Source organism: Mustela lutreola, chromosome 1 (assembly GCF_030435805.1).
Source record: "Mustela lutreola isolate mMusLut2 chromosome 1, mMusLut2.pri, whole genome shotgun sequence".
NCBI classification, from domain to species: domain Eukaryota; kingdom Metazoa; phylum Chordata; class Mammalia; order Carnivora; family Mustelidae; genus Mustela; species Mustela lutreola.
This window is the reverse complement of record NC_081290.1, coordinates 272798594-272823799: the sequence shown is the minus strand read 5'-3', so window position 1 is coordinate 272823799 and position 25206 is coordinate 272798594. Positions and strand designations below refer to the sequence as shown.

Sequence of the window (25206 nt, the reverse complement as noted above, 5' to 3'; positions counted from 1 at the left end):
TGCTATGCACTAGAAGTGTTTCTCAGATTGGTGGAGGACAGTGTTCTATGCCTGCTACCACCCAACTTATAAACCACAGCCAAAGCAGTTCAGTAGAAAAACAAGCTAATAAGGTGTAAGCTTGCATTTTGTACCCTATTTATTTATTTATTTATTTTTAAGATTTTATGTATTTGACAGAGATCACAAATAGACAGAGAGGCAGGCAGAGAGAGAGGAGGAAGCAGGCTCCCTGCTGAACAGAGAGCCCACTGCGGCTCAATCCCAAGACCCTGGGATCATGACCTGCGCCCAAGGCAGAGGCTTTAACTCACTGAGCCACCCAGGTTCCCCAGCATTTTGTATCTTTTTATTATCACTACATTGAATATATATAAAATTACTTAGCTCAATTGCTGTAAAAGTTTCTAAATCGTTAAGTGTGAAGATTTCCCCTGGTCCTTGGGCACTTTGAATAGCACTCACTGGTCTAGGGGATTCTTCCAGCTAATGAAAGGGTACACACGGGGGGTGGGGGGGGAGGGTGGTACATGGAGTGGGTGGACATGAAGAAATGGAGAAGGATTTGGAGAATAAAGAGAGAAAGGGAGGGCATTTATCTAGAATGCCAAGTCTCTACTATACTTTTGGATAAACTGTAATTCATATATATTGACTCTGCTTATGCTTTGGCACTAAACTGTGATGTAGAAAATTTAGAAATGGCACACAAATGCAGAAGAAAGGGACAGACAGAGGTGTTGCCTCCAGTGTAATTATGAATTGATAAACCTCCATCTCTTTTCAAAAATTGTGTCAACATCGCTGTCATCAAAGCATATTCTGAGCACCATTTGGGTTCTCAGTTAACCCTCCCTTAGAACAGAAATATGGTTAAAGACTGGCAGCATTTTAATAAAATCATATTAAAGCTGGTAATTGAACTTGTTGGAGGCAAATTGTAGGGAGCGACCACCATTGTTTCATTAGTCATGGGACTTTTTTTTAAATCATAGTAGCATGAATTCTGTTAGAATATTGTGATTAAGCTTCTAAAAGCAACTACAAGTATATTTTTACAAAAACTTGCCTCACACAGTTTTGAATTAGTAAAGGAAAGCCAGTAAAACAGTGCATTTCAAAACACTTGGGCAAAAAAGAGTATTGATCCTGCGAGAATCAAATAATCACAGGCGATACTAGTTGCTCTTTAATTTGTGAGCCCTCTTTGTGCACAACATTCATTTTTATCAGGATTAGTTGCTTAAATTCATTGGGGAGTTATTGAGAACACGAAATTGCTCCCATGGCACATCTGAGTACTTCTTTGAACTAGGTGCTATGCCAGGGGTGGCTGCAAGAATGAATTGCAGTAAAACACTTTCTGCCTTCAAGGAACTGTCAGTCTAGTTGGGAGAGGCAGATACACCAGATGATGCTAAAAGGTGGGAATATTGTAATGAAGGTGGAAATTTAGTACTCTGTAAGTCCTGACGAAGCTAACCTGAAAGTATGGGAAACCTTCATAGACATCGTGATAAGAGTTGCTCTATATATGCCATTTGTCTTAGACTTTTGATATTTAGTACTAGATTCAGTCAAGGTGGTGTGTAAATAGCCCCTGTGGGTTTTCAGTTATAAGAGATTTAGGAATTAACAGGGCTCCTGGGTGGTTCAGTCATTAAGCATCTGACTCTTGATTTCCAGTCAGGTCATGATCTCAGGGTAATGGGATAGAGCCCTGGGGCTGCAGTGGACAGTATGCTCGAATTTCTCCCCTGCTTCCTCTGCCCCTCCCCCAGCACTTGTGGAAGTGCTTGTAGTATGCTTACTCCCTCTATCAGTTAAATCTTTTTAAAGAAATACAGGAATTAAAATACAGAGGTTGAACTACCTGCAGAGATTCACCCTTTTCAGGGATTTCAGATAGTGTTCAGAAGACAGTGGTGGGAGGGCACCTGGGTGGCTCAGTTGGTTAAGCAACTGTCTTCAGCCGGGGTCATGGGATCCAGTCCCACATTGGGCTCCCTGCTCAGTGGGGAGTCTGCTTCTTCCTCTAACCTTGCCAAGTCTCATGCTCTTTCTCTCTCTCTCTCTTTCTCAAGTAAATTTTAAAAAAGAAGAAGATAGCAGTGGTGGAAAAGCTATTGTTTTGCTAGAAAACTAGTGTTTTATTTCATGTTGATATTAGGACATGGCAAATTTGAATATGATGAAGCGATTTCTGGATTAAGCGCACACACTAACAGAATAGTTAACCATGCTGGCTGTTTGGAATTTAAGTTGTTAGTGGTTGAGATGAATGCTAAGAGTAAGGTCTTGGTCAGTGGTAGGAGAAGGACTTTGATGCATTCTGGAAATATTTGTAGTCCAGGAAGGACTCTCCCTAGGTTCTTGGCAGTGGAGGGATAAAAATGAAGGTATTTAGTAGGAGCATTACAAGTTTGATGTGATAGGAGTGTGACAGTCTAAAAGGCAAAGCTTTTCTTGCCTTCCTACCTCTTCCTACTCCCCTCCCCCATTGGGTGGGGCTCAAACTCACAGCCCTGAGATCTAGAGTCACATGGTCTACTGTCTGAGCCAGACGCCCCAGGCCAACATTGTTCCACTCTTTTCTTAGCTCAGGCCTTGGAAATAAGTGCTTCTCTTCCAAAATCTACTAAAAGAAAACTTGTACCTGTCATTGTATACATTGGGAGTCCTGAATCTTACCCCTCATCAATAGTCCTTTCTGATTTTTACGTATATTTTTAAAAGTTTTCTTAACTGTGCTTCAAAACAATGAAAACTTGCATACAAACTTTACCTCTTAAGTTCTGAGAATTCTCATGCTAGACAGGGAATGAGTGCTGCTTAGTTCCTTAGTTAAAACCCAGATTTCCTAATCAGAATGTGACTTCAGTTTGGGATCTAATGGAAGGCATGGCCATGGGTGAAGGTGAGGATGGGGGAACTCTGGTATATTGAATGGCAATAGTAAAAAGGAGTAGAATTCTTTCCCCCTACTTTTTCAGAAAGTAGTTGAGATGTTTAAAGAAAAGTAACCATCCCCCTGGAGAGCACCGTGAATATGTAAAAGAAGCTGTATTTTGTTTTATGCAGCTCAAAGAAAATGAACGGCACCCTGGACCACCCAGACCAACCGGATCTTGATGCTATCAAGATGTTTGTGGGCCAGGTTCCAAGGACCTGGTCTGAGAAGGATTTGAGGGAACTCTTTGAACAGTATGGTGCTGTCTATGAAATCAATGTTCTAAGGGATAGGAGCCAAAACCCTCCTCAGAGCAAAGGTAAGGGCTTTGGGTTTTATAGGTAGTTTCTGTCTTGTGTGTGCTGTCACTCGTTGCCAGAATGCTCCTCTGTTCATATTCTAAAGGGGGGAAAATATGTCCTTCTATAGTAGTTACATTTTCCAGACCAAACACATTTGATGGCATAAAAATAAAAAGTTAAGGTGATGTCATGAAGATAATTTGTAAATTGGATTGTAGGTGGTCCTTTGTGAGAGCTCTGAATTCAAGAGACAGACTCGTGAGTGTGTGTGTGTGTCTCTCTCTCTCTTTTTTTTTAATGTGAGTGTCTCTTAATCTTGGGAATGGAATGAAAAGTTGAAATAAATAACTGCGTAAGGTTTTCTTTGGTGTTTTGGCTAGACTAAGCTGGAAGAAAAAGACTGTCTACACCATACCTGTGGATTTCTGTTAGTGTTACAGAGGCCTTGCAGGATGGCTTAGCAACCAGGACGGTAACCTGTTTGGTAACCTGTTAGGTAACCTGTTTGTTGTAGCTTACATGATGAATGGAAAAAAGACGGAGCTACTTGCCGAAATACCTACCAGAGTGGAAACTTTAGGAAAGCAATGGTAGAAAAGCCATTAGCTTTGCCCTGTACATGCACCTACAGTATTCCTTCCAAATAACCGATTTCAGAGTAATACTCTGGGGATGTTGTTCTGCAGTGCAGATGGGAGCAAGCAGGATTGCTATGTTTGAAGCCAGCTTAGTAACAGGACCTAGGAGCAGAGACATTATTTTTTTGTGTGTGTGGCATAGTTAACAAAAAATATAAAGAATTGTAGTTTCTGAAAATGACTGGTAATATAACATGCAGTGATTTAGAATCTTAATTGCAGTGATTTTGAAAGGAATCAGTATTGTGTGTCATGGGACTCGGAGCCCATATTTAGAAGACGCACTTCTCCCTTCCTGTCCCTAATACAGATACAAAGCACAAAATTTGCAGATCTCCTCAGGGCCATGTGCTGTTAGAAGCTTAATTATATTTGATTAAAACCAAGGGTCCAAAAAAGGATATTAAGAGTTTCTTGCTCTTTAGTCATTTTATAACTTAATAAATGATCATTATGTTTGAGGCATATGGTAGAAATTGGCTACAATCTAAGGAGGGATTTATTCTGAGAAAGAATGCGTTCCTGGTGGACTACAAGTCACAGGAATGCAGGGCCCCATCTCTTTGTTTGTTGCTGCATGTCTTGCCCAGCACACTTACCTGGTGCTCCAAGTAGGGTGGGTTAGATGACATGGTACTATGGCATTGGTAAGGGAAGTTGTTTTTCCCAGAGAAGTTAGAGGAGCAGCTAAAGAATTTTAGTAGAACTCACAGACTGTAACAATAAAGAAAATGCACAGAGAGTAATGTAAGGGTTTTTCTGTTTCTCTCACTCTGCCCCTTCTCTCTCTTGGAAGCAGTTGGGATGGGGGTTGCTAATATTAATAAACCTAGCTTTCTCTTTGAAGTCCCAGTATATCCATGGAGGAGGGAGTATTCCAGGAATTGCCTGCTTTTGAAGGTGATTTGTTGAAATTTTATTTATTTCAGGGTGCTGTTTTGTAACATTTTACACCCGCAAAGCTGCATTAGAAGCGCAGAATGCTCTTCACAACATGAAGGTCCTCCCAGGGGTAAGAATTCTCCTACCAGTAAGTGGAACTGTGGAGGTTTTGACATATGGAACATACTTACCCATGTCAGGCACATACTGAAAAACCATTTTGAGGAAAAGGTGACTGACTGCCAGAGTCATTGATACAGAGGAGAACATAAAGGGAACATTTCAAAGAAGATAGGCTGAAAGTGGTTTAGTTCTCTTTTAGCCAAGAGAATTTCACTTCTTGATTCTCATTCTGTCTATTTTGATATTTTGGGAAGAAATCATGAAACAGATATAAGGCCAGAGAAGATTCTTAAGGCTCTAGTTTCAGTATTGCTTTTAGAGTCCTCATTTATGTTTCTGTGCCTTCAGTGTGTACAGTGATGATATGTATGTGCTTTCCTTTTTAGATGCACCACCCTATACAGATGAAGCCTGCCGACAGTGAGAAGAACAATGGTAAGCAGTTGTGTAAAGCCCTCCCCTGATTAGATTTTTTCTAGTTTACTATTCGTTCTGATGGCATCTGGATTGTATTTGCTTTAAGCAGTCATTTGTTTTTGTTTTTTTTAACTGACATCTAAGTGACAAAATGTGTGCAGCATAATGATTCAGTCCTTGTTTATATTAGAAATGATCTCCCATGGTAAGTCTGGTCAGTATCTGTCACCATACAAAGTTCTAAAAATGTTTTTTTTTTTAATAAGAATTTTTAAGATCTACTTTCTTTTTTTTTTTTTTTAAGATTTTATTTATTTATTTGACAGAGAGAAATTACAAGTAGATGGAGAGGCAGGCAGAGAGAGAGAGAGAGGGAAGCAGGCTCCCTGCCGAGCAGAGAGCCCGATGCGGGACTCGATCCCAGGACCCTGAGATCATGACCTGAGCCGAAGGCAGCGGCTTAACCCACTGAGCCACCCAGGCGCCCCCTAAGATCTACTTTCTAAGCAACTTTTAAATATACAATACAGTACTGTTAACTAGCGACCGTGCTAAATTATTTTATAATGGGAAGTTTGTACCTTTTGATCCATTTTGCCCTTTTTCCCCAGTCCCTTATGCCCGACCTTTGGCAACCACTAGTCCTGTTCTGTGTATCTGTGAACCTCAGGGGTGTGTGTGTGTGTTTTGTTTTGTTTTTTAAGGTTTTACTTACACGTGAGAGCATACAGTATCTTTCTCTGACTTATTTCACTTAGCATAATGCCCTCAGGATCCATCCATGTTGTCACAAATGACAAGATTCCATGCTTTTTTATGGCTGAATAATATCTGCAGTGTATGTATGTGTGTACACACATTTTTTTGATCCATTCATCTGTTGATAGACACATTTCCATTTCTTGGCTCTTGAAAATAATGCTGCAGTGAACATGGGTGTACAGCTTTTTTTTTGTAAGATTTTATTTTTACATAATCTCTACAACCAGTGGGGGACTCGAACTCACAACCCCATGATGGAGAGTCGCACGTTCCACTGACTCAGCCAGCCAGGTGCCCTGGGTGTGCAGCTTTTTGAGTTAGTGTTTTCATTTTCTTCTATCTCTGTTCTTATTTGCACTCACTTTCTCCCTCTCTTAAATATTTATCTTTTTTTAAAGATTTCATTCATGTAAGAGAGTGAGAGAAACAGAACGAGCAGGGGGAGAGACAGAGGGAGAGGGAGAAGCATACTCTTTGCTGACCAGGGAACCCAACCTGGGGCTTGATCTCAGGACTCCAGGATCATGACCTGAGTTGAAGGCAAATGCTTAACCAACTGAGCCACCCAGGTGCCCCTAAATAAAATCTTTAAAAACAATAATAATAAATTGGTTTTTTTCCCCTTAAATATGGTAAATAATGAGATAGAGTTCATAGGTAAACGGTATAAGAACATTTTAGAGTGGGGCACCTGGGTGGCTCAGTGGGTTAAGGCCTCTGCCTTCAGCTCAGGTCGTGATCTCGGGGTCCTGGGATCGAGCCTCGCATCGGGCTCTCTGCTCAGCGGGGAGCCTGCTTCCTCCCCTCGCTCTGCCTGCCTCTCTGCCTGTTCGTGATCTCTCTCTCTGTCAAATGAATAAATAAATCTTCAAAAAAAAAATTTTTTTAGAGTAAAATGGGATGTCTTTGATCAATATAATTTCTTATGGACAGAAATGGACAGAAAGGACTAAGGAGAACTTAGTCCTTAAGAGATGAATCAGAAAAAGAAAAATAACAATTACACTCACTGAAATGTGTATTGTGTTTCTCTTGTCATATCAGGTCAGTGTGAAAACTTGTCCTTTGGTAAAGTAGTACTGCTAGTAAGAACAAACATCACAAGTGCTGCACAAGATGCTGAGTGCTTTGCATTTAAAACTTACAGCTGCCTCTGATTTTTTTTTTTTTTTTTTTAAGATTTTAGTATCTATTTGACAGAGATCACAAGTAGGCAGAGAGGCAGGCAGAGAGAGAAGGGGAAGCAGGCCCCCTGCTGAGCAGAGAGCCCAATGCAGGGCTGGATTCCAGGACCCTGGGATCATGACCTGAGCTGAAGGCAGAGGCTTTGGCACTGAGCCACCCAGGCACCCCTATAACTAGCTACCTTTGAGATGAAAGTCATTATCCCTATTAATCAGGTGCCAGTCATGGAATGGCTAAGTAACTTTGACAAGATCACAAAACTATGTCATCTAAATGCTTCCAGTTTAAATTTTAAGGTACAGTTGAATATAAGAGGAGGTGCTAAATGATGAAAAAATGCTTATCTTAGAATCCAAGTAATATGATATGTAGGCATAGAGCCAGGATTCAAGTATGGACAGTCTGACCCCAGAGTCTGTGCTGCACTACGTCTTGTAGTTATAATGTTCAAGCCTTTCGTGTTTTACTCTCTTAGCAGTGGAAGACAGGAAGCTGTTTATTGGTATGATTTCCAAGAAGTGCACTGAAAATGACATCCGAGTCATGTTCTCTTCATTTGGACAGATTGAAGAATGCCGGATATTACGGGGACCTGATGGACTGAGCCGAGGTAGGTATATTTCTAGCTTTTAAAGATACTTAAATTTGGAATCTCTTTTAGTTGGACCAATGGAAACCAATGATCCCTACCCAACATGGCCTTGTCTTGATGGAGAGGTTGGGCTTGGTGTTATACGTCTAGGACCCATCATGGCTCCTCCTACCAGTTGATTCCTTTAGAATTGTCCCAGCCCCCTAAGGAGTCTACATTCTGCACTATAGTTTCATGTGTTAAAATTTTCTCTTTTTGTGCTTGGAGAGGTCCTTAATGCCAAAGTGGAACACTTTCTTCTCAAGAGGAACTAGAGGATTATGATTCCTCCTTTATCCCTTTATCGAGTTCTTTCATTCCTGTTGTGCTTCCCAGGTTATTCATGAAAGCACGTAGCACTATTATGATGTGTCTGTCTCCTCCACTAGATCTTAAGCCCCCTGAAGGCACGAACCATATCTGTATTGCTAGCATAGTACTTGGCACATAATAGGTGCTCAGTAAATGTCTATCAGCTAATTAATAAGCAAATGAATGAATGAGTTATTGACACTTCTCTTACCAGGTTGTGCATTTGTGACTTTTACAACAAGAGCCATGGCACAGACGGCTATCAAGGCAATGCACCAAGCACAGACCATGGAGGTAGGGAGCAGATGACTGAAAAGGGAAAGTTCCTTAGCCTGAGAGTACTAGGACAGTTGGCCATCAAAGCTCTGCAGCATGTTCAGCATCTGATTGCCATAAAGGTTAAGCAGGCTAAACATCTTAAATGAAAAAAAAATAATGCTCTCTTTGAAATTAACGTACTAGAAGTAGCCCTTTTAAATTTGTCTTTTGCCACTTGTGTCTATCAGGAAGAGAGTCATTTGGCAGTGAATGAAATTAGAATGCATCCTGTTTGTCACTACAAAGGAGGATTTTTTTTCCTCATGCAGAAGGAGGAATTTGACCCTTTGGCTTTGGTGTTTTCATAGGGTTGCTCATCTCCTATGGTGGTAAAATTTGCTGATACGCAGAAGGACAAGGAACAGAAGAGAATGGCCCAGCAGCTCCAGCAGCAGATGCAGCAAATCAGCGCAGCATCTGTGTGGGGAAACCTTGCTGGTCTAAATACTCTTGGACCCCAGTATTTAGCAGTGAGTCTTTGTGGTTTGCTTTCTGCAGACTGTGCAAGCTCCCAGCTGTTTCTTCTTGTGCTGTCCCTAGCTAATAGATACAATGGCATTTGCAACTTGAACATGTCAAATTTTTTCATAAAACTTTAGGCAGTGCAATATTCTTTATGTTAGTATATCTGTTTCACCATCTCTCTCTTCTCTCTCATCACACATCTTGGGTTATATCTTGAGACTTCGCTACTATTAAAATGAAATCCTGATTTCCTGATAAAAGATTTAGAAATAACCTTGTATGTCCCTGTCCCTTTAGTTTTTTTAAAAGAAAATCTTGAGGAAATTTTAACTACCAAATATCTTTCTCCATAGTTCTTTCTCCCAGATGTAGAGGCATCTTTAAAATCCTTATCGAGTCCTCCCTGAAGAGTATGATAAATGTTTCTTTCCACTGATTAAGAGGTCAAGATATTGACATGGACATTATTAAATGAGTATTACAGGTGTCTATTTGAGTTGTAGACAGAATTGTAAATAGGTAGATCCTTTAATTTGATCTTGCTTTTGTTGAGTTTGAGTCATGTAGTCCAACGGCTCCAATTTGTTATTTAGATTCGCTAGATCTACAGTACATATTATAGGGGATCACCACTGCTTTAACCCTTAAAAGAATAGCAGACAGCGCAAGACACTTAAAACTGTCTCATCTGTGAACCTATCATCAAAGGAAAATCGGTGGTGAAACCATTAGATGTGTACGGATATTCCCAAAAATATACACACAAGAATAATTACAGTCTTTTATTCCTCATCCTTTAAAACGTTCTATATAGAAACAGAAGAAAGGCAATGATTTCCGTTGCTTTAGTACTGAGTTTTGGTTAATTTGATACCAAATAATGGTTTTTATATTTCTGAAATGTTAGAAGAAATCCCAGTTTTCCAGCTAGTATTTCTCTAAGTCAAGAAGTGTAGATGGGGAGGTGCCTGGATGTCTCAGTTGGTTAAGTGTCTGCCTTCAGCTCAGGTCATGATCCTGGAGTCCCAGGATCAAGTCCCACATCGGGCTTCCTGCCCAGCGGGTAATCTGCTTCTCCCTCTGATCCTCCTAGCCCCGCCATGCTCTCTCTCACTCTCACTCTCTCAGTCTCTCTCAAATAAATAAAATCTTTGAAAAAAACACACATCTTTTTTTTTTTTTTTTTTTTTTTTAAATGAAGATGCTTAGTATATCTCAACAGATTAAATTGTTTCTTAGTACAAGAACATAGCTGGTAAGTTAGAAAATTCAGAGAGATTTTTTTTGTTGTTTTTTTTTTAGTCTTTTGCCAAAATGATAATATGTTTAAAATTATCTCCATGATATGCATTTGCTTTTCTTAGAGAGTTTTGAAGCTCTTTTTAGGGAAGACCCCCTTTTTATTGCCATTGCCACACCCAACAGTGCGTGATGGTGTTTGTTGAAAGCTGTGGTCTCTTTATTTTAGTTAGACATGATCCCTGCCCTCAGAGCTGTTCTCATTTAGGGAGGAAATGAAGGTGCCGGGTACAGTATGCACAGTCCACCAGCTGCAATTGAGCACATTGCCTGAGGTATTTCAGACAGAAATAAAGACATATGGGTATATAAATGGTATATTATCATTAATTATGAGGTTCTTTCTGGAATAGGTGGACTTGAACCTGATCTCTTTCAGACTAGAGCAATAGTTTTTAATCTTCGTGGGGTGTGGACCCCTCTGAAAGGCTGATAAAAATTATGTGCGTGTACATTTTTTCATTCTATGTTGGAGGTTTGTGGACCTCCTGAAACCTTTCTGGACTAACGGGGTTCATGATGACAGAGGAACTAGGTCAGGTGTTTATGGGAATGAGCAACCAGGTTGAATATAGGATCCAGAAACAGGAATATCCATTGTCCATAAGAAAAAGTGATTGACTTGAAATGGATCAGAGGTTTTTAGCAGGTTTGTTGGACAAAGGTTGCTATATCCCAAGATAGTGAATAAGGTCACGAAGATCCGTAAGCTCATGGACAGGCCTCCTTACTGTATTTGTTAGGTGACAACCATTGTATATACACTGAACTGATCTGTCAGTCATTTGGTTATCTGCAACAGTGGAGACCAATTTGGGATGGAGGAGATAAGTGGGGCTGGATGGATGTGTGGAGAGCATGGAAAGACTGATTAGTCATGGGTCTGTTGTGATCAGCAAAGAATGACTCCAAGAAAGAAATAACCCTAAAATGGTTAGACTTGATATTTAAAATATTTGAAGTAGGAATTGGGTATTTAGATGGAAATAGTCTGCAAGATAAGATGTGTGGCCCAGACTAAGGAGAACTGGGAGAGAGGGACTGGCAGTCATCCATGTGCAGTTGCTCGTTGCAGTGGATTGCATAGCTGCTTGAGTTGAGCTTAGTTCTCTGCTCTCCTCCTGTCCTCTGCTGTGCTGCCTTCTGTTTCCCAGGGACTGGAGCCTGGCTCAGTACTCAGTGAATGTAACTGTCTTCTGGGCCAGGGCTTTAGCTCTTGTCGTATTGTCCCGTGCTGTCATAAGCCTCATGTTTCTGTTGTGTTGGCTTGGGTTCTTGTCTTCAACTCTCTTCTCTCTGGGGGCCTCTGCACTCTCGCTTTGCTGTGCTGTAGAGTTATCCCAGATGCAGAACCAGCCCTCACTCTCACTCTTGTTCTGTTTTTTGGTGTAATGTCTAGCTTTATTTGCAGCTCCTTCAGCAGACTGCCTCCTCTGGGAACCTCAACACCCTGAGCAGCCTCCATCCAATGGGAGGTAAGTGTTTCATGGCTGCAGAGGAGCAGCAGCAACCAGGCCACCAGACCCAGCTAACAACAGTCTGAGAGTTTTGCACCGTTTGTACAGAAAACAAATTTTTCCCACCTGTTCATAAACCTGACATAAGATGAACATCCCACGTCCCAACTGCTTTGTCTCTGGAAGGTGGTTCTTTTCGTTGCTATGCAGGATAGCTCTGGGGTTGTTTGATCCCCACCCCCTTTAAATCTCTGTAGAGGAGGAAAATGGAGAAGAGCTGTTAGCAGGAGTAGACTATCTGAGGCCATTTTGATAAGGAGGAAATTGCAGGAACTCTTTTTATTTCCCCATTAAAGTGACTTTTCCAGTGACTCTTTGAAGCCTAAGAAGGCATCCATGCCAAATGGCCAGAAACTGCTAGAAACTAGGCAGTTAGTTTTTCTCTGTGTCTTATGCATATTATTTCTTAGGTGAATTACCTTTTATTGCTGTTAATGCTGTTAACATACATGGAAAACTTAATTGACAGATACTTGAGTGATGACAAAATGGGGCTCCCACAGACAAACTTGAAGGTGGGGCCATCAGACAAGTTAGCGGAGGTGGGGAGTGAAGCGTTTGAGTCCCTTGCTGCTACCCCTTCTGCAGTGGATAAAGGCTCAGCAAGTACATCTGAGAAAGGGGTAGTTAGTGTCAGGTGAACTGCATTTTGGTATTTGAAAATTTTTGATAGTGGTTCACTTTGTGTCAGGTACTTGGAGTTTGCTATGTTTTTGGAAATTTGCTACACTGTAAATCTGTGTTGTAGTTCAGTTTTTATTTTCGCTAACTCTATCCTGACCCACCACCACCCATCTGCTTTTCCATCATCCGGCAAATGGTTTGCAATACAGTCAGTGCAGTTCAGATTCTTGCTCCTTTTAACTGTTGCTTGGAGGTTTTTCCCCCTCAGTGTTTTTTTCTCCTCCTTCTGATGAGTAATCTGTTCAAGGAGTGGTTTTTCTTTAGTCTTTTCTCCTTACTGGTTTTCTCACATGCGTCCTCCTCTGTTACAACCCGCCTCAGTCACTTGGATCCTGCTGTGTTTTCTGCCTGTAAACCTCCACTGGAAAGAGCAAATCCCCTGTGCAGTAGGAGTGAGGGGCTCAGATGCAGTTCTGTTCTGTGCCACAAGTTTTGTCCTTTGTTGTTCTCTTGGTCACTTGGCTTCGTGGTAGACCGCAGATCTTACCCTCTCTTGGTTTCCTAATTGCCAGTCCCTGTTAGGAATATTCACTTGGGGTGGCATGCTGTTGGATTATGTATCTCTTCTCTTGAGGAAATGATGTCAAGTTTCTTGAGGAGTTGAGTGATACCTGAATCTTTTTAGAGCCTTGTAGTGTTGCTTGTAAGGCTTATTGAGAATAGTTCCTCTTTGGGACCAGCCTTTACCAGTGTTTGCTGTCATTGCTGGAACGGATACAAGGAACCCGTATGTGCTGGCTGATCTCTTGCTTTGGATGTTGCAGGGTTAAATGCAATGCAGTTACAGAATCTGGCTGCTCTAGCCGCTGCAGCTAGTGCAGCTCAGAACACACCAAGTGGTACCAATGCTCTTACTACATCCAGCAGTCCCCTCAGCGTACTCACCAGTTCAGGTAAGTGTGTCATTAGAACCAGTATGCCCTTGTGTGCCTTGGGCAGAATCCCCAGAGAGGGTTCTGTCATTCTGGAGAGTAGTTAACATCTATTTCCAAAGGGGTCAGACTGTGAATAATTAATTTTCAAATGTCATCTTCTGACTTAAGAGAAATCTCGTAATTTTTAGTTTGTTACAACTGTCTTTGACTTTATGTCCTACAGCGACAGTTATTGGAGTCAGTAACTGAAAACCTCTTTACGAAGAGAATTCTTGAGTAGTGTCAGTCTTGTGTTTGGTTCCTATTGACATGCGAAGCATGTGTTGGCTCAAGTTTTAACACCTGGCTTTCTGATCACAGGGTCCTCACCGAGCTCCAGCAGCAGCAGCTCTGTCAACCCCATCGCCTCCCTTGGAGCCCTGCAGACGTTAGCTGGAGCCACGGCAGGCCTCAATGTCAGCTCTTTGGCAGGTGAGGGACAGCCCCTGATGTGATCAGGCCGTTTGTTGTGCAGGTAGCACCTTTAAACAACCCTGGTAGGTCACCATTAGACTGAATGGGGTGGCCTGGTGAAGTTAGAAATAATCATGAGATTTCAAGTTAGACCTGAGTTAAATCCCACCTCTCCCCCTTAGCTAGCTGTAACATAATACCACCTTTCTAAGGTCATTTTTTCATCTGTGAAGTGGGAAGAGGACACTTTAAGGGTTATTGGGTAAATGAGAACATAGGTAAAGGGCTGAGCACATGACTTAGTACAGTGTCCGGCATGTAGAATGTGTTTAAATAAATATTAGCTGTTATTTTGATGATAGGGTTTACCCACATCTTGTCTGAGACCACACACACCCCTTTTCAGCACCCAAACCTGGGATGCTTCTTTTACCACATTCCAGCTCTAAGTAAGAAAATGACAGAAAAGTTAGAGAAAATGGAGCAGGTCAGGTGTAAGTGGTATCACTTCTTGCACAGGTTTGAAAAAGGTAATAGGAAGAGCCACACGTGGGTGTGGCATTTTTTAATGTTCCTGTGAGCAATAAGGCCTGATGAGTGTCCTCAGATCTGACCATTCAGATGGGTCGTCCTCCTCAGGGAGAAGCTGAAAGAGAGAGAAAAGGGAGAACTTTGGAGTTTGTTTTGGTGCCACTCAGGTCTTTCCCATATGTTAATCCTGCTCTTCCCACCATGAAGGGATGGCTGCTTTAAATGGTGGCCTGGGGAGCAGTGGCCTTTCCAACGGCACCGGGAGCACCATGGAGGCCCTCACGCAGGCCTACTCGGGAATCCAGCAATACGCTGCTGCAGCACTCCCCACTCTGTACAACCAGAACCTGTTGACACAGCAGAGTATTGGCGCTGCTGGAAGCCAGAAGGAAGGTGAGTAGAGCTGGGAGGCTACAGTTAGGGATGGGGAGGAGGGGGCAGAGGGGAGATGACTCCACCTACAGCAGAGGTGAAGGCAGGACAAAGGCCAGGAGGACCAGTCAGGCAGTCAGGCCGATTCTTTTCTTTGGCACTGTCAGACATAGATTCTGTAAGCTGTAGAGCTTTGTAAACTGTAGTCTCCTTTTGGAATGTTTTCTGGTTGTAACTCAGATCAGAACCTCTGCCCTCCTGTGATCAGGCTGCAGGTTTTAGGTGAAGAAACGTACTGACCTTACTGTGTGATAGAATTTCACAGTCCTTTTTTTATTTGTTAGGAAGTCGTTTTTGTGGATTACAGATCTGTCAGAGGGTATTTTCTGTCTAGGTGTCCCTTTTAAGCTCTTTTATTTGGCATTTTCCTCATTTTTTGATCTCCGTTTTTCCTAACTGAGGACAGGCTGAAGTTGATGGGGCAGAAAGAGTTACAGTCCACGTTGGTGAATTAGGAAATGTGTGCTTTGACATAAATGATACTAAGTGCAGGAGAGACTTTATAGGCAGAAAGAGGCCTGACAGTGGTTCGCATGAATACATGGTCCTGCTGACACCTCTGTGCTCCTAGTTGACTGGATTTCTGTAGCCAGAAGCTGGCAAGGTTTAAGCACTAATGTGGGGGAAAGACACGTATCCTCTCTTGTCACGCCAGCTAGGATTCTTGGGATAGTGCATCCTCACCTGTTCTGAGTCAAGATGCTTCTGTGCCCTAGGATGTCATAGTGGGGGAACTGAAAAACCATGGAGACAGACCGTAAAGCAGGAAGAGCATGGGGTGTACCATGGTGCTCTGAGGACTGATGAATGGGAAAGAGGGATGGAGAGTGCCAGAGGCACAGCATTTTTGTAGCATGGTCAGAGGCCTCTCACTTCACATCTAAGCAGAGTCCAGAGGAAGTAAGAAAGCAAGCCATGCATGTATCTAGAGGAAGAAGAGTAATGGGGGCAGAGGAACACCAAGTGGAAAGGCCCTGAGGCAGCACTGTTCTGTAATGTGTTTGGCAACAGCAGGGAGGCCTGGTGGCTGGAAAATGGCAGGACTGCAGTTCAGTAAGGCTTCTTTGGTTAGAAAGTCTTTGAGCTTAAGTGGTTGGAAAAGGAAAGCACATTTTATTTTTGAGCTCAGTGTTAAACATGGGCACTTTTAAAAAATGTGATTTCTTTTCTTTACATATGGTAAAATTCACCCTTTTGGGAATATATAGCTGTGTGAGCTTTAGTGAACATGTACAGTCATGTAACCACATTTCGTAGATGGAGAATATTTCCATCACTCCCAGAAATTCCATCATGTCCTTTGTAGTCATTCCCTGCCCCCACCCCTGCCCTGCAGCTGCCAGTCTTTGCTCTTCCTGTAGTTTCTGGTACAGTTTGTTTTGTCTTGTGTTTTTTTTTTAAAGGTTTTATTTATTTGAGAGAGAGAGAGTGAGCATGAGAGGGAGAAGTTCAGAGGGAGAAGCAGACTCTCTGCAGAGCTGGGAGCCCAATGTGGGACTCCATCCCCGGGACTCCAGGATCATGACCTGAGCTGAAGGCAGTTGCTTAACCAACTGAGCCACCCAGGTGCCCCTCTGGCACAGTTTTGAACCTGTTTTGTTTGTAATCTCTTTCTGCCCTTTTTCTCTGTGTCTTTATAAGCTTTTAGTCTCTGGTTTATTGTACTACATACAAGTCTGCCAACTTTATTGTTCTTGCACTCATTCCTCCCACAAGGTTGAATTCCGATACCCCTCAGTGGGAAGGAGTCTGTTTCAGTGATTGCTCTTCAGTTTCCTGTTTTGTATTTGGAGAATCTTTAGTTCTCCAAAGGATTCTGTTTGTTGGGATACAGACAGGTTTTGTTTTTTGGGTTTTTAAGATTTATTTGAAGAGTGAGGGGGAGAGAGAAAGAGGAAGAACGGGGGGGGAAGGACAGAGGGAGGGAATCCTTAAGCAGACTCCCTATAGAGCCCAACGCGGGGCTCGATCCCAGGACCCAGGACCTGAGCCAAAATCAAGAGTTGGCTGCTTAACTGACCAAGCCACCCAGGGGTGCCAGGATATAGACAGTTTAACTCAGGTAGAAATGAGAAACAGTGGTACCAGGGTGGGGGCGGGTAGAGTGGGAGGTCAGCTTGACATTGATGCCTTTTCAATCGATGGGTATTTTGAAGGTCCAGAGGGAGCCAACCTGTTCATCTACCACCTGCCCCAGGAGTTTGGAGATCAGGACTTGCTGCAGATGTTTATGCCCTTTGGGAATGTCGTGTCTGCCAAGGTTTTCATAGACAAGCAGACAAACCTGAGCAAGTGTTTTGGTATGTTGGCTTCTTTACTGGTGTTGGGAGGGTTAAGTGTCATTACCACTGAGAATGAGAAGGGGCTGATAGCAGGAAGAACTGGGTTTACGTTTGGGTTACTGTTTAATTCAGCCTTGGGCAAGACATCATGACCTCTTGTTGAGCCTCAGTTTTTTTTCATTTCTGTAGCAGGACGGTGGGTTTCTATCCACACTGTTGTTCCAGAGGTTTAAAAAAAAAAAGGTATGGAAATAGCTTGGTCCAAAAACTTAAAAGTGCCTTGTAGTTGTCAAGTGGTATAGTCAGGAACCTAATCTTATCTTGTGTGATATAATTTCCGGACTTCTCATCCTGCTGAGAAATTTGGACTATCAGACTATGCTCATAAGCTGTCTTCTGTGTAGGGAGGACGCAGAGTCTCCTTGCTTCATCATGCCCCTCACCCAGGGTTCTGCTTGGACACACAGGTTTTGTAAGTTACGACAATCCTGTTTCGGCTCAAGCTGCCATCCAGTCCATGAACGGCTTTCAGATTGGCATGAAACGGCTTAAAGTGCAGCTCAAACGTTCGAAGAATGACAGCAAGCCCTACTGAGCGTGCTCCCCTCTGAGACTGGAGTGAGAGGGTCTTCTGGTAAGTGGGGGAGGAGCACCCTTAATGATTCGAAGCCCTAAGGCTGTGTGTTGACAGCCCTGGACCCTGATCCCTGCCACTCTCGCAGGCACAGCTTGCCCTGAAGACTCGGCTACTGCCTTCTGTGGGAGTTTCGCTTCGTACAGAGGACGAGTTTGTGCTTTGGTTTCCAGTGTTTTACTTTGGAGTTTAGGTGCCATATCCTGAGTTTTTTTCTTTATTTAAAGTTTGCTGTGTTTGTAACCAGTGTGTGTTGAGAAGGACCAACATCAAACCGCCCTGGGGGAGGAGGGGGAATGGAGAAACATTAAAAAAGAAGATCAGAGCTTTCCCCAAACTGCCCCGAGAGAGAGGACTGAGTGAAACCAAAAACTGACCCCAGAATCTACCTTAGTGCAAGAGTGGGTGGAATGAGAACTGGCACCCAAGAGCCTTCGGGGGTGGAGGCAGAGCTGCCTTTGGAGGTGAGGAGAGTTGACCCACACCCAGTGGCCCCGGGAGCTGGAGGCTGAAGCACTTCCCTCGCTGCCTGCTGAGTTCTTGCCGTCTATTTTTCAGATTCTTGTGCAAGATTCCTGCCCCTCTTTCCCAAGAAGGGAGGACAGTTCTTTGGGAATAAAGGACCTGTTAAATTAGCTTGACATGCAAAAAGCAGGGAGACATCACCCATTAACAGCTTTTTTAGCCACCCATTGGTGTTGGGTTGGCTCTGCCTGGCTGGTGGCTGGCTATTAGGAAGAAGAGAGGTCTAGTCTCGTCTAGTCAGAGAGGTCGTTTTTAGTTTATTTCAACACCACATGGCCCATTTCTAACAGGCCCTTTAAATAAGGCCTCTATAGAAGACACTGTCTGGTTTCCTTCCTTGTAGTTGACCACAGCAGAGTGTGTCACTTCCATCCCAAGGCAGATTTCTCTTGAGGGTAAATCCGAGAAGGGCTTATGGTATGTAACTGAAGGGGGCACCTCTCCTGAGCAGAGGGATCAGAAGCCATTGCGTTAGGGGAGGAGGAGGAGGAGCCTACTTCTTGGTGGACCTGAATCGGAAGGGCTCTTTAAGCCAGAGTGCTGCATTCCTCTGTGACCAGCACCTAACTACTTAGAAGGATGAGAAATCTGCACTTGCTTCCTTTGTTGAGGGGTTCCAGCTGTAGTACTCCCCCCAAAGGCAAGCCTCTCTACTAACCACTGCAGCCCCTTCTGCTCTTGGGGACAGAGGAGACTGCAGGACATTTACAGCCTCCAGATGGATTTCGTGTTCATTTACCTCAGTATTACCATGTTCATATTTGTCCTCGTGCTTACAGTTAGCTCCCTGCTGCCTCCCACAGGTCTTACTCCAGCTCTTACCTGTGACCCACACAGCCTCTGGGCCCTGCCTCTGCTCCAAGAAATGCTGTGGGGGTGGAGAGCCAGAAAGGACGCGCTGTTGGGAATGTGCACCTGGGCAGAGGTAGCCCTGTTGGGATCTCTTAGCCAAGGCCGGGGAACTGGGTCCTCGCAATCTTCAACCTCACAAACATCAGTCCTGACCCCTAGCAGTAGAGATGAGACTAAAGGGGTTGGTTTGGTATTAAGTCAGATGGGGGGCTCTCTCCTTGTCATGCTGTCCATTTGGGTCACAGACAGGGATTGACCATCTTGCTGTTGTACAGGTAGTTTGGTGGTGTTGGATTATCCCATTGAAGCAGGGACAGCTGTTCCCTTCTCATAGTGATATCTTGGGTCTGTTGTCCTCTAAGAGACGTGAAACATACTTCTTAAGCTGAACCACGTAAACTTGAATTCCGCGCACTGGGAGAAATGTGTCCTGTGTTTCAAGGATAAAACTGTTCCAAAGGCTTCCAGGGTCATGATGGGATTTTTTAAATAAATGCAAAAAATAAAAATAAAAAAGAAAAAAGAAAAAAAGAAAAAAATGCTAGGTTGGGGAGGCGCTGTTCTGAATCCCAACCGGCTGGAACCAAGAATGTCGTTTCTATTTTTATAGAAGTTTTATACAGCTCCGGGGTGGAGAATATTTATTACCTAAATTATATCTCTGAAAAAGGCCAGGATTTTGTAGAATCCAGAATGTGATTGTTGTACACACAGGGTGCTGTGTATGATTGAAACTACTGACTCTCTGTGGCCCGTTTGCAGCCCAGCTAATAATCTGCCAGAGGGGAAGGAGTTAATGCTGTGAATTGGCAGAGGAGAGAGCTGTGCTCCCCAGGGTGCTGCGGGTGCTGCCGTGCTGCGATAGCTGACCTTCCGTTCTGTCTTCCTCCTTGGCCATCGTGGGGTTTTCCAAAGCCCAGAATTCCACTCCCATCCCCCACTTCCCCCATTCCACTATTATTTGTCCTGGGCTCTGGGATCTTATGAAACGGCTTTTCGAATAACATGAAAGGCAAAGGTGCAATCAGCCTGCCTTTGATAGCAAACCCAGAGGTTTCATACCTGTTTGTGGGGTTCTCTTTTCTAAAAGGAGTGTGTGCCGCAGCAGGGCCCTGGGCTGCCATAGCGGCCAGCTGGTGAGACCAGGCACTTCTCTCTGTTCTCCTTTCCCCTGCCCAGTGAGTGAGCATAGTAGCACTGCCCTTGAGCACAGTTCTCTCCCCAGGCCAAAGATGGTTTGTGAAGAAGCTGCCCCCCTGCAAGTCTCATGGTGTGGAAGGGTTCAGCTCAGAGAGTGGAAACTAGCAGTCAAGTCTTAAGCAATCCTTTTCTGTTGTGTGGGGGTTTCACTTACATAAATGTGTTTTCTGCCTATAGTTTTGTTCCTTGCTTGGGTTTCATCATGAAATTGATTTGCCTTGAATGCAGCCAGATACTGTCTCCTGGGTCCCACATGAGTGGCCAGGGCCTGCATGGAAGCTAAGAGCTTGGATTTCTGGAAACAAAAGGCCATCCCCATAGAACTGAGGAGAAATCCTGGCCCTCTCCCCTAGAGAGTTTCCCCCACCCCAGCCATTGTCTTCTACTTTCTCCTGGGTTTGAGGAGGGGAGAAGCTGGAGCTCTGCTCCACCAGAGACCTATCTTCTCCCCCTACGGACTTGTTTGGGCGCCTCAGGGGAAATCCAAGCCTTAGGTTCCCTTCTGTCTCTGGCAGTTGGATGTTTTCTTGGTGTCCTCCATGTCCTTTTTGACTTTTCCCTGTGTCCATTGTTAGCATGTGCAAAAGTTCCCTGTCATTACCCAGCCCCCGCCCCGCCCGCCTCCTCATTTCAGGGCTGTACACAGTGAGTGTTCCTTTTCTCTCTCTCTCTCTCTCTGTTTGGATGTATTGCTCTGTGTAACTCAGTGGGTCTCCCTCTTTCTGGTTTGTTTTTTTTTCTAGATTCCTGCCGTTTGTTCATCGTTGTGCCTAAAGCATGTCGATGTGGCGTCAAGTACATCGTCCAAATCCCTGTCTCTTCAGCTTCTCTGATGCTTGAACTCTCACCTTTGACCTTGTGTTGACCTTTGATGCTGACGTGTATTTTTATTATGTTTGTTTCTTTCTTTGTTATTTCTTTTTTCTTTTCCTTTTTTTTTCTTTTGTGCTGCCAAATTGGTTTTGCTAGAACGACTGCTGAAGGGGAAATATTTAAACTTGCATTTGAATATAAAAAAAAATCTATTTTTCTAGAACTTCATAAGATAACCACTTGATTTTGTGATTCCAATTCTTTGTAACTGTCTTCAGAGCAGCCCTACTAGCACATACCGCGTGGTGTTTGTATTTCTGTGAACACACAGCCAGTCCGTTTCTAGGCTTTGTTTCTCTGTGTGCTTAGTTTTAAAGACAACTTTGAAGTAAACAATGAAATAAAAGATGTCACTAAAACCTTTGAGGCTCCTGAGCACATTTTGCTGATACAGTTTGTGGGGCTTGAGGAGACTGCATGTGTTCTTTTGTTTTTCTGAGTTCTCAACTGCAGAAAACACCTGAACCCCCTTTCCTTTTTGACCGCAGGCTGCAGTTTGGGCCCCAGCCAGCCCTTTTTCTTTTTCTTTTGTGGTTCTTCCCTGTAGTGACCCTGCAGGGAGCCTTCAGATCCCTCTGGCCCCTTCCGTCAGTCAGCCCCTCAGCCCCTCAGCCCCGCTGTGCCCACCTCTGTGCTTGTTCCTACAGTCTCCACAGCAAAATGTGATGCTTTGATTTTTTTTTTTTTTTTTTGGTTTTTGTTTTTGTATGATTTTTGTGTTTTTGTTTTTAATTTTTCCTTTCCTACTAAGATTATGCCCAGAAAAAAACAAGTTTTGCATGTTTCCTGCTGTTTCTTCACACCTTCGTATATATCACCTTCACCTCTCTGTTTTCTATAGTTTGTGCAAAAACTGACCGATTTAAAAGGGTTTCAAAGAAGCTGTTTTAAATTGTTGTGGGGTTATTTTTTTCAAGATTGTATTGTTTTATTTTGAAGTGGCAACTTTCTCCTCTATTGCCCTTAGAGTGTTTGCCTGTGCACTTAGACTGTCCCCTCGTGTGGCCTCCGGGCCTCAGCGGGGGCCCCCTAGGAGGCTGGCTGCTCTGCTCAGAGGTGGGTGGGAAGGGGACCGGGAGAGGCATGAGGAGCAGAGACAGAACCCAGAAGGTGGCTGCAGGAGTGGGGGTAGGGGGCGGGCAAGAGGTTTAGCGCATAGGGGTAGTGAGCGCCCCTCGGCCCTGAAGAAGGAGGGTGCTCTTAACCACTCGGAGGAGGCCATCCGTGCACTAAGTGGCAACATACCTGCCAGCGCTTTTCCTAGGCGACAAGCACAATACTACAGTCTTCACACTGTTTACAGCCCTGGGCACCACCTACCCCACACTGGCTCTTCACCACAGCTCTGCTCTTGCTTAGCTAGTGGGGTGGGGGGTGAGGGCAGGGATTTCTTCTTCTAATTTTTTTTTTTTTTTTTTTTTTTTTTGAGTGAAGAGCCAAATAGCTACTGTCCCTGGGTGCCAGGCAAGCCAGTTCCTTGGTTCCCTGAAGGGAACTTGCCCTCCTCTCTTGTGGCACCATCCAGCCTCAGGGTCTTAGGGACTTTTGAGTAAGAATGTGAATGATGGAGGGAGAGGCCAGAGGAGACTAGAGGTCACAGGATGGATCTGTGGAGGTAAGAGGTTTCAGAGGGAGGAGTTTGATGGATTCCACCCAGACCTAAGCTGCTGGTGGGTGGGACAGCTGGGAAGTAGGATTATCCAGGGAAGGGTGAAGAGGGGGTAGCCAAGGGACTGGGGGGGGAGGGGGGATGGGGAAGGTAGAAGCACTGTTAGCATCATCCACGCAGGGGTTGATGAAGGAAAGGATCGTGGCAGAATTTCTGCTCTGGGACCCGCAGGTTGCCTAGTAGTATGCTTGAGGCCACTCTCACTAGGAAGAAAGGGCGGCCAATGGAGGCCCAGTGTATGGTAGGCTGCTTAATTTCCTGGAAGGGGTGATTGGGTGGAAAGAGGCCAGGAACCCCAGCCTGAGCGAGACTGCCGTGCACCCCACAGTCTGACTGCACAGAGCCGCCTCTGTTGGCAGAAGGCGCTGAGGCTCCCCTTCCTGTGTATTCAGAATCCGTGTTTGCCAATATATTTTGCTTTCAATTCCAAGAGGAGCTCTGGGAAAACCTGTGGATAAAACCAAATGCCAAACGTTGGATGTTGTTTCCTTTTCCTTTTCTCTCTCTGTGATTGTTTTAATTGTTCTGTGGTGGTTTTAATGGATTTGAGACCCTGGAGCGGCAGTTGCCTTTCTGATTTCCAGCTGCTTTTTGTGAATAATTTAAAAAGAAAAAAAAAAAAAAAAAAGAAACTTTACATTTTGGAGACAAACCTGTGTGAGTTTTTTATTGGTACAAACGTTGTATTTAACACTAGGGGTTTTGTACAGTTTTTTGCCTTTTCTACTAGAAAACAATGTAAAGTGATTTCACAATGTGAAGAGAAAAAAAAATTGCCACTATGACCAAACGCACAGTCTGTTCTGCAGCAACAACGGGATTCAATCAACTCAAAAGTCGTGATTCAGCCGTAGAAATGCTTTTCCTTTACCTTGTTTGAGCTTTTCCTTTCTTTCCTGTTTTGATTTGCAAAAGAAAATGTCTTTTTTGTGTGAACTTGTGTTGTACTATGTAGAAAATTATGGATTTTACTTTAATGGTTTAAAAAAAAAAAAAAGGCAAGAAGAACCTTTGTCGCTTTTCTGACCTGATCACAGAGTTTGTGTAGTGGATTAAAAAAGGAAAAAAAAATTGTTACAAGTTTGGAGCAAGGGAGTATGTGTTTAAAAGGAATCTCCTTCCTTTTTTGTGTGTTTTTCCTTTTGTCCCAATGGGGAACCTAAATCTGTTTTAATTGCACAGACACACGGACAAAAAGTCATTTTGTATCTGCCAAGTGTGGTACCTTCCTTTGTTTATTTGCTATTAAACTGTTTGAGAAGAACTGATGTTGTCTTCAGAGTTGTTACTGATTTGTTGGGGTGGTCAGTGGGGTCCGTGGGGCTGGTGGGGGTTGGTGGCATCCCTGAGGAAGGGGTAGGAGATCCTGGTAAGATTTCATCTTGATGTGCCGGTTTCATGAAACTAAACTCGCCTAAGGCTCCTGCAAGAACAGAATTTCTCCCAGAAAACTACCTTCTTCGTTGTCCTCCATTCTTCTGACAATGTCCCTGCTGACACAGGAGCACCTTCAAACTTTTTTGGCAACCTTAATTTTTGTGGTTCTTCCATTTCTAGTATAGTGGCTACCACACTGCAGAATTGGCCAAACTTGTGAGTGCAGATCCCCTCTCTGGGCCTTTTCATGCTCCACCCCAAAGTGGTTTAGCACGTTTCCCCGCTCATCCTGAACTCAGAACAAGGTCACAGAAGGGCATTTCTAAGATTTAGTTTACTACTCAAATTCTAGATCAGGCTCCTAAGTGAAGCCCAAGGTCTGAGCCTCCTCAGGCATCTGAGAACTGCAGGCTCAGCTCTGACTGACAGCGCAGGGGCTTGCAGCCAGCACACGGGCTGTGGGGTGGGCGGGGCCTCAGCCTCCTCAGAGTTCCTCTTTGTGGGGGTGACTGGAGGAGCATTTCTATAACATCCCTGGGAAGGAGCTACTGTTCCCATTCCCATTTTGTAGATGAGCAAACTGAGGTTAAAAGAAATTGGATTGGGGCGGTTGGGTTCTGTGCGGAGTGTGGAGTCTGCCTGAGATTCTCTTTCCTTTCTCTGCTCCTCCTACTGGTGTGCACGCGCGCGCGCTCTCTCTCTCTCTCTCTCTCTCTCTCTCTCTCCCTCCCCCCCTTAAATAGAAAAAAAAAAAAAGTGTTGCCTGCTAGAAAGCGGTGTGCACTAAGAATCAAACCAGGTCTGCCCACCTCCCAAACCCTTTCTCTTAACCACGACTGAGGAGAAATACTCCAGAAAAGCAAATAAATATGCTTTAGTTACCCAAGGTGTCTTCTCTCCACACGACTGCACAGTCCTCTAGGCTCTAGTGAAGGGAACCTGGGGAGCCTACAGCTCTGTGGCTCCCCCAGGTGGTGGATGAACCATTGCAGCCTGGCCCTCCTTAGAGCCGCAGTCT

The 25206-nt window shown here is 43.9% G+C and overlaps 1 protein-coding gene across 15 annotated transcripts in view; it reads left to right on the top strand.

The window, feature by feature from the left end:
• Window positions 1–24075, top strand: part of CELF1 (CUGBP Elav-like family member 1) — a 75300-nt gene extending 51225 nt beyond the window's left edge. For 11 of the 15 annotated variants that reach the window (XM_059142168.1, XM_059142141.1, XM_059142184.1 and 8 more), the window contains 12 exons: window positions 3082–3269; window positions 4820–4902; window positions 5282–5330; window positions 7735–7869; window positions 8417–8496; window positions 8829–8990; window positions 11684–11759; window positions 13250–13378; window positions 13721–13831; window positions 14552–14737; window positions 16933–17076; window positions 17526–24075. In XM_059142168.1, coding sequence (XP_058998151.1) covers window positions 3082–3269; window positions 4820–4902; window positions 5282–5330; window positions 7735–7869; window positions 8417–8496; window positions 8829–8990; window positions 11684–11759; window positions 13250–13378; window positions 13721–13831; window positions 14552–14737; window positions 16933–17076; window positions 17526–17653 — 1471 coding nt within the window. In that variant the 3' untranslated portion in view covers window positions 17654–24075. The remainder of the gene's footprint in view (window positions 1–3081; window positions 3270–4819; window positions 4903–5281; window positions 5331–7734; window positions 7870–8416; window positions 8497–8828; window positions 8991–11683; window positions 11760–13249; window positions 13379–13720; window positions 13832–14551; window positions 14738–16932; window positions 17077–17525) is intronic. The other 4 variants (XM_059142159.1, XM_059142114.1, XM_059142104.1 and 1 more) reach the window with 3 other exon arrangements.
• The last annotated feature ends 1131 nt before the right edge of the window (window positions 24076–25206 follow it).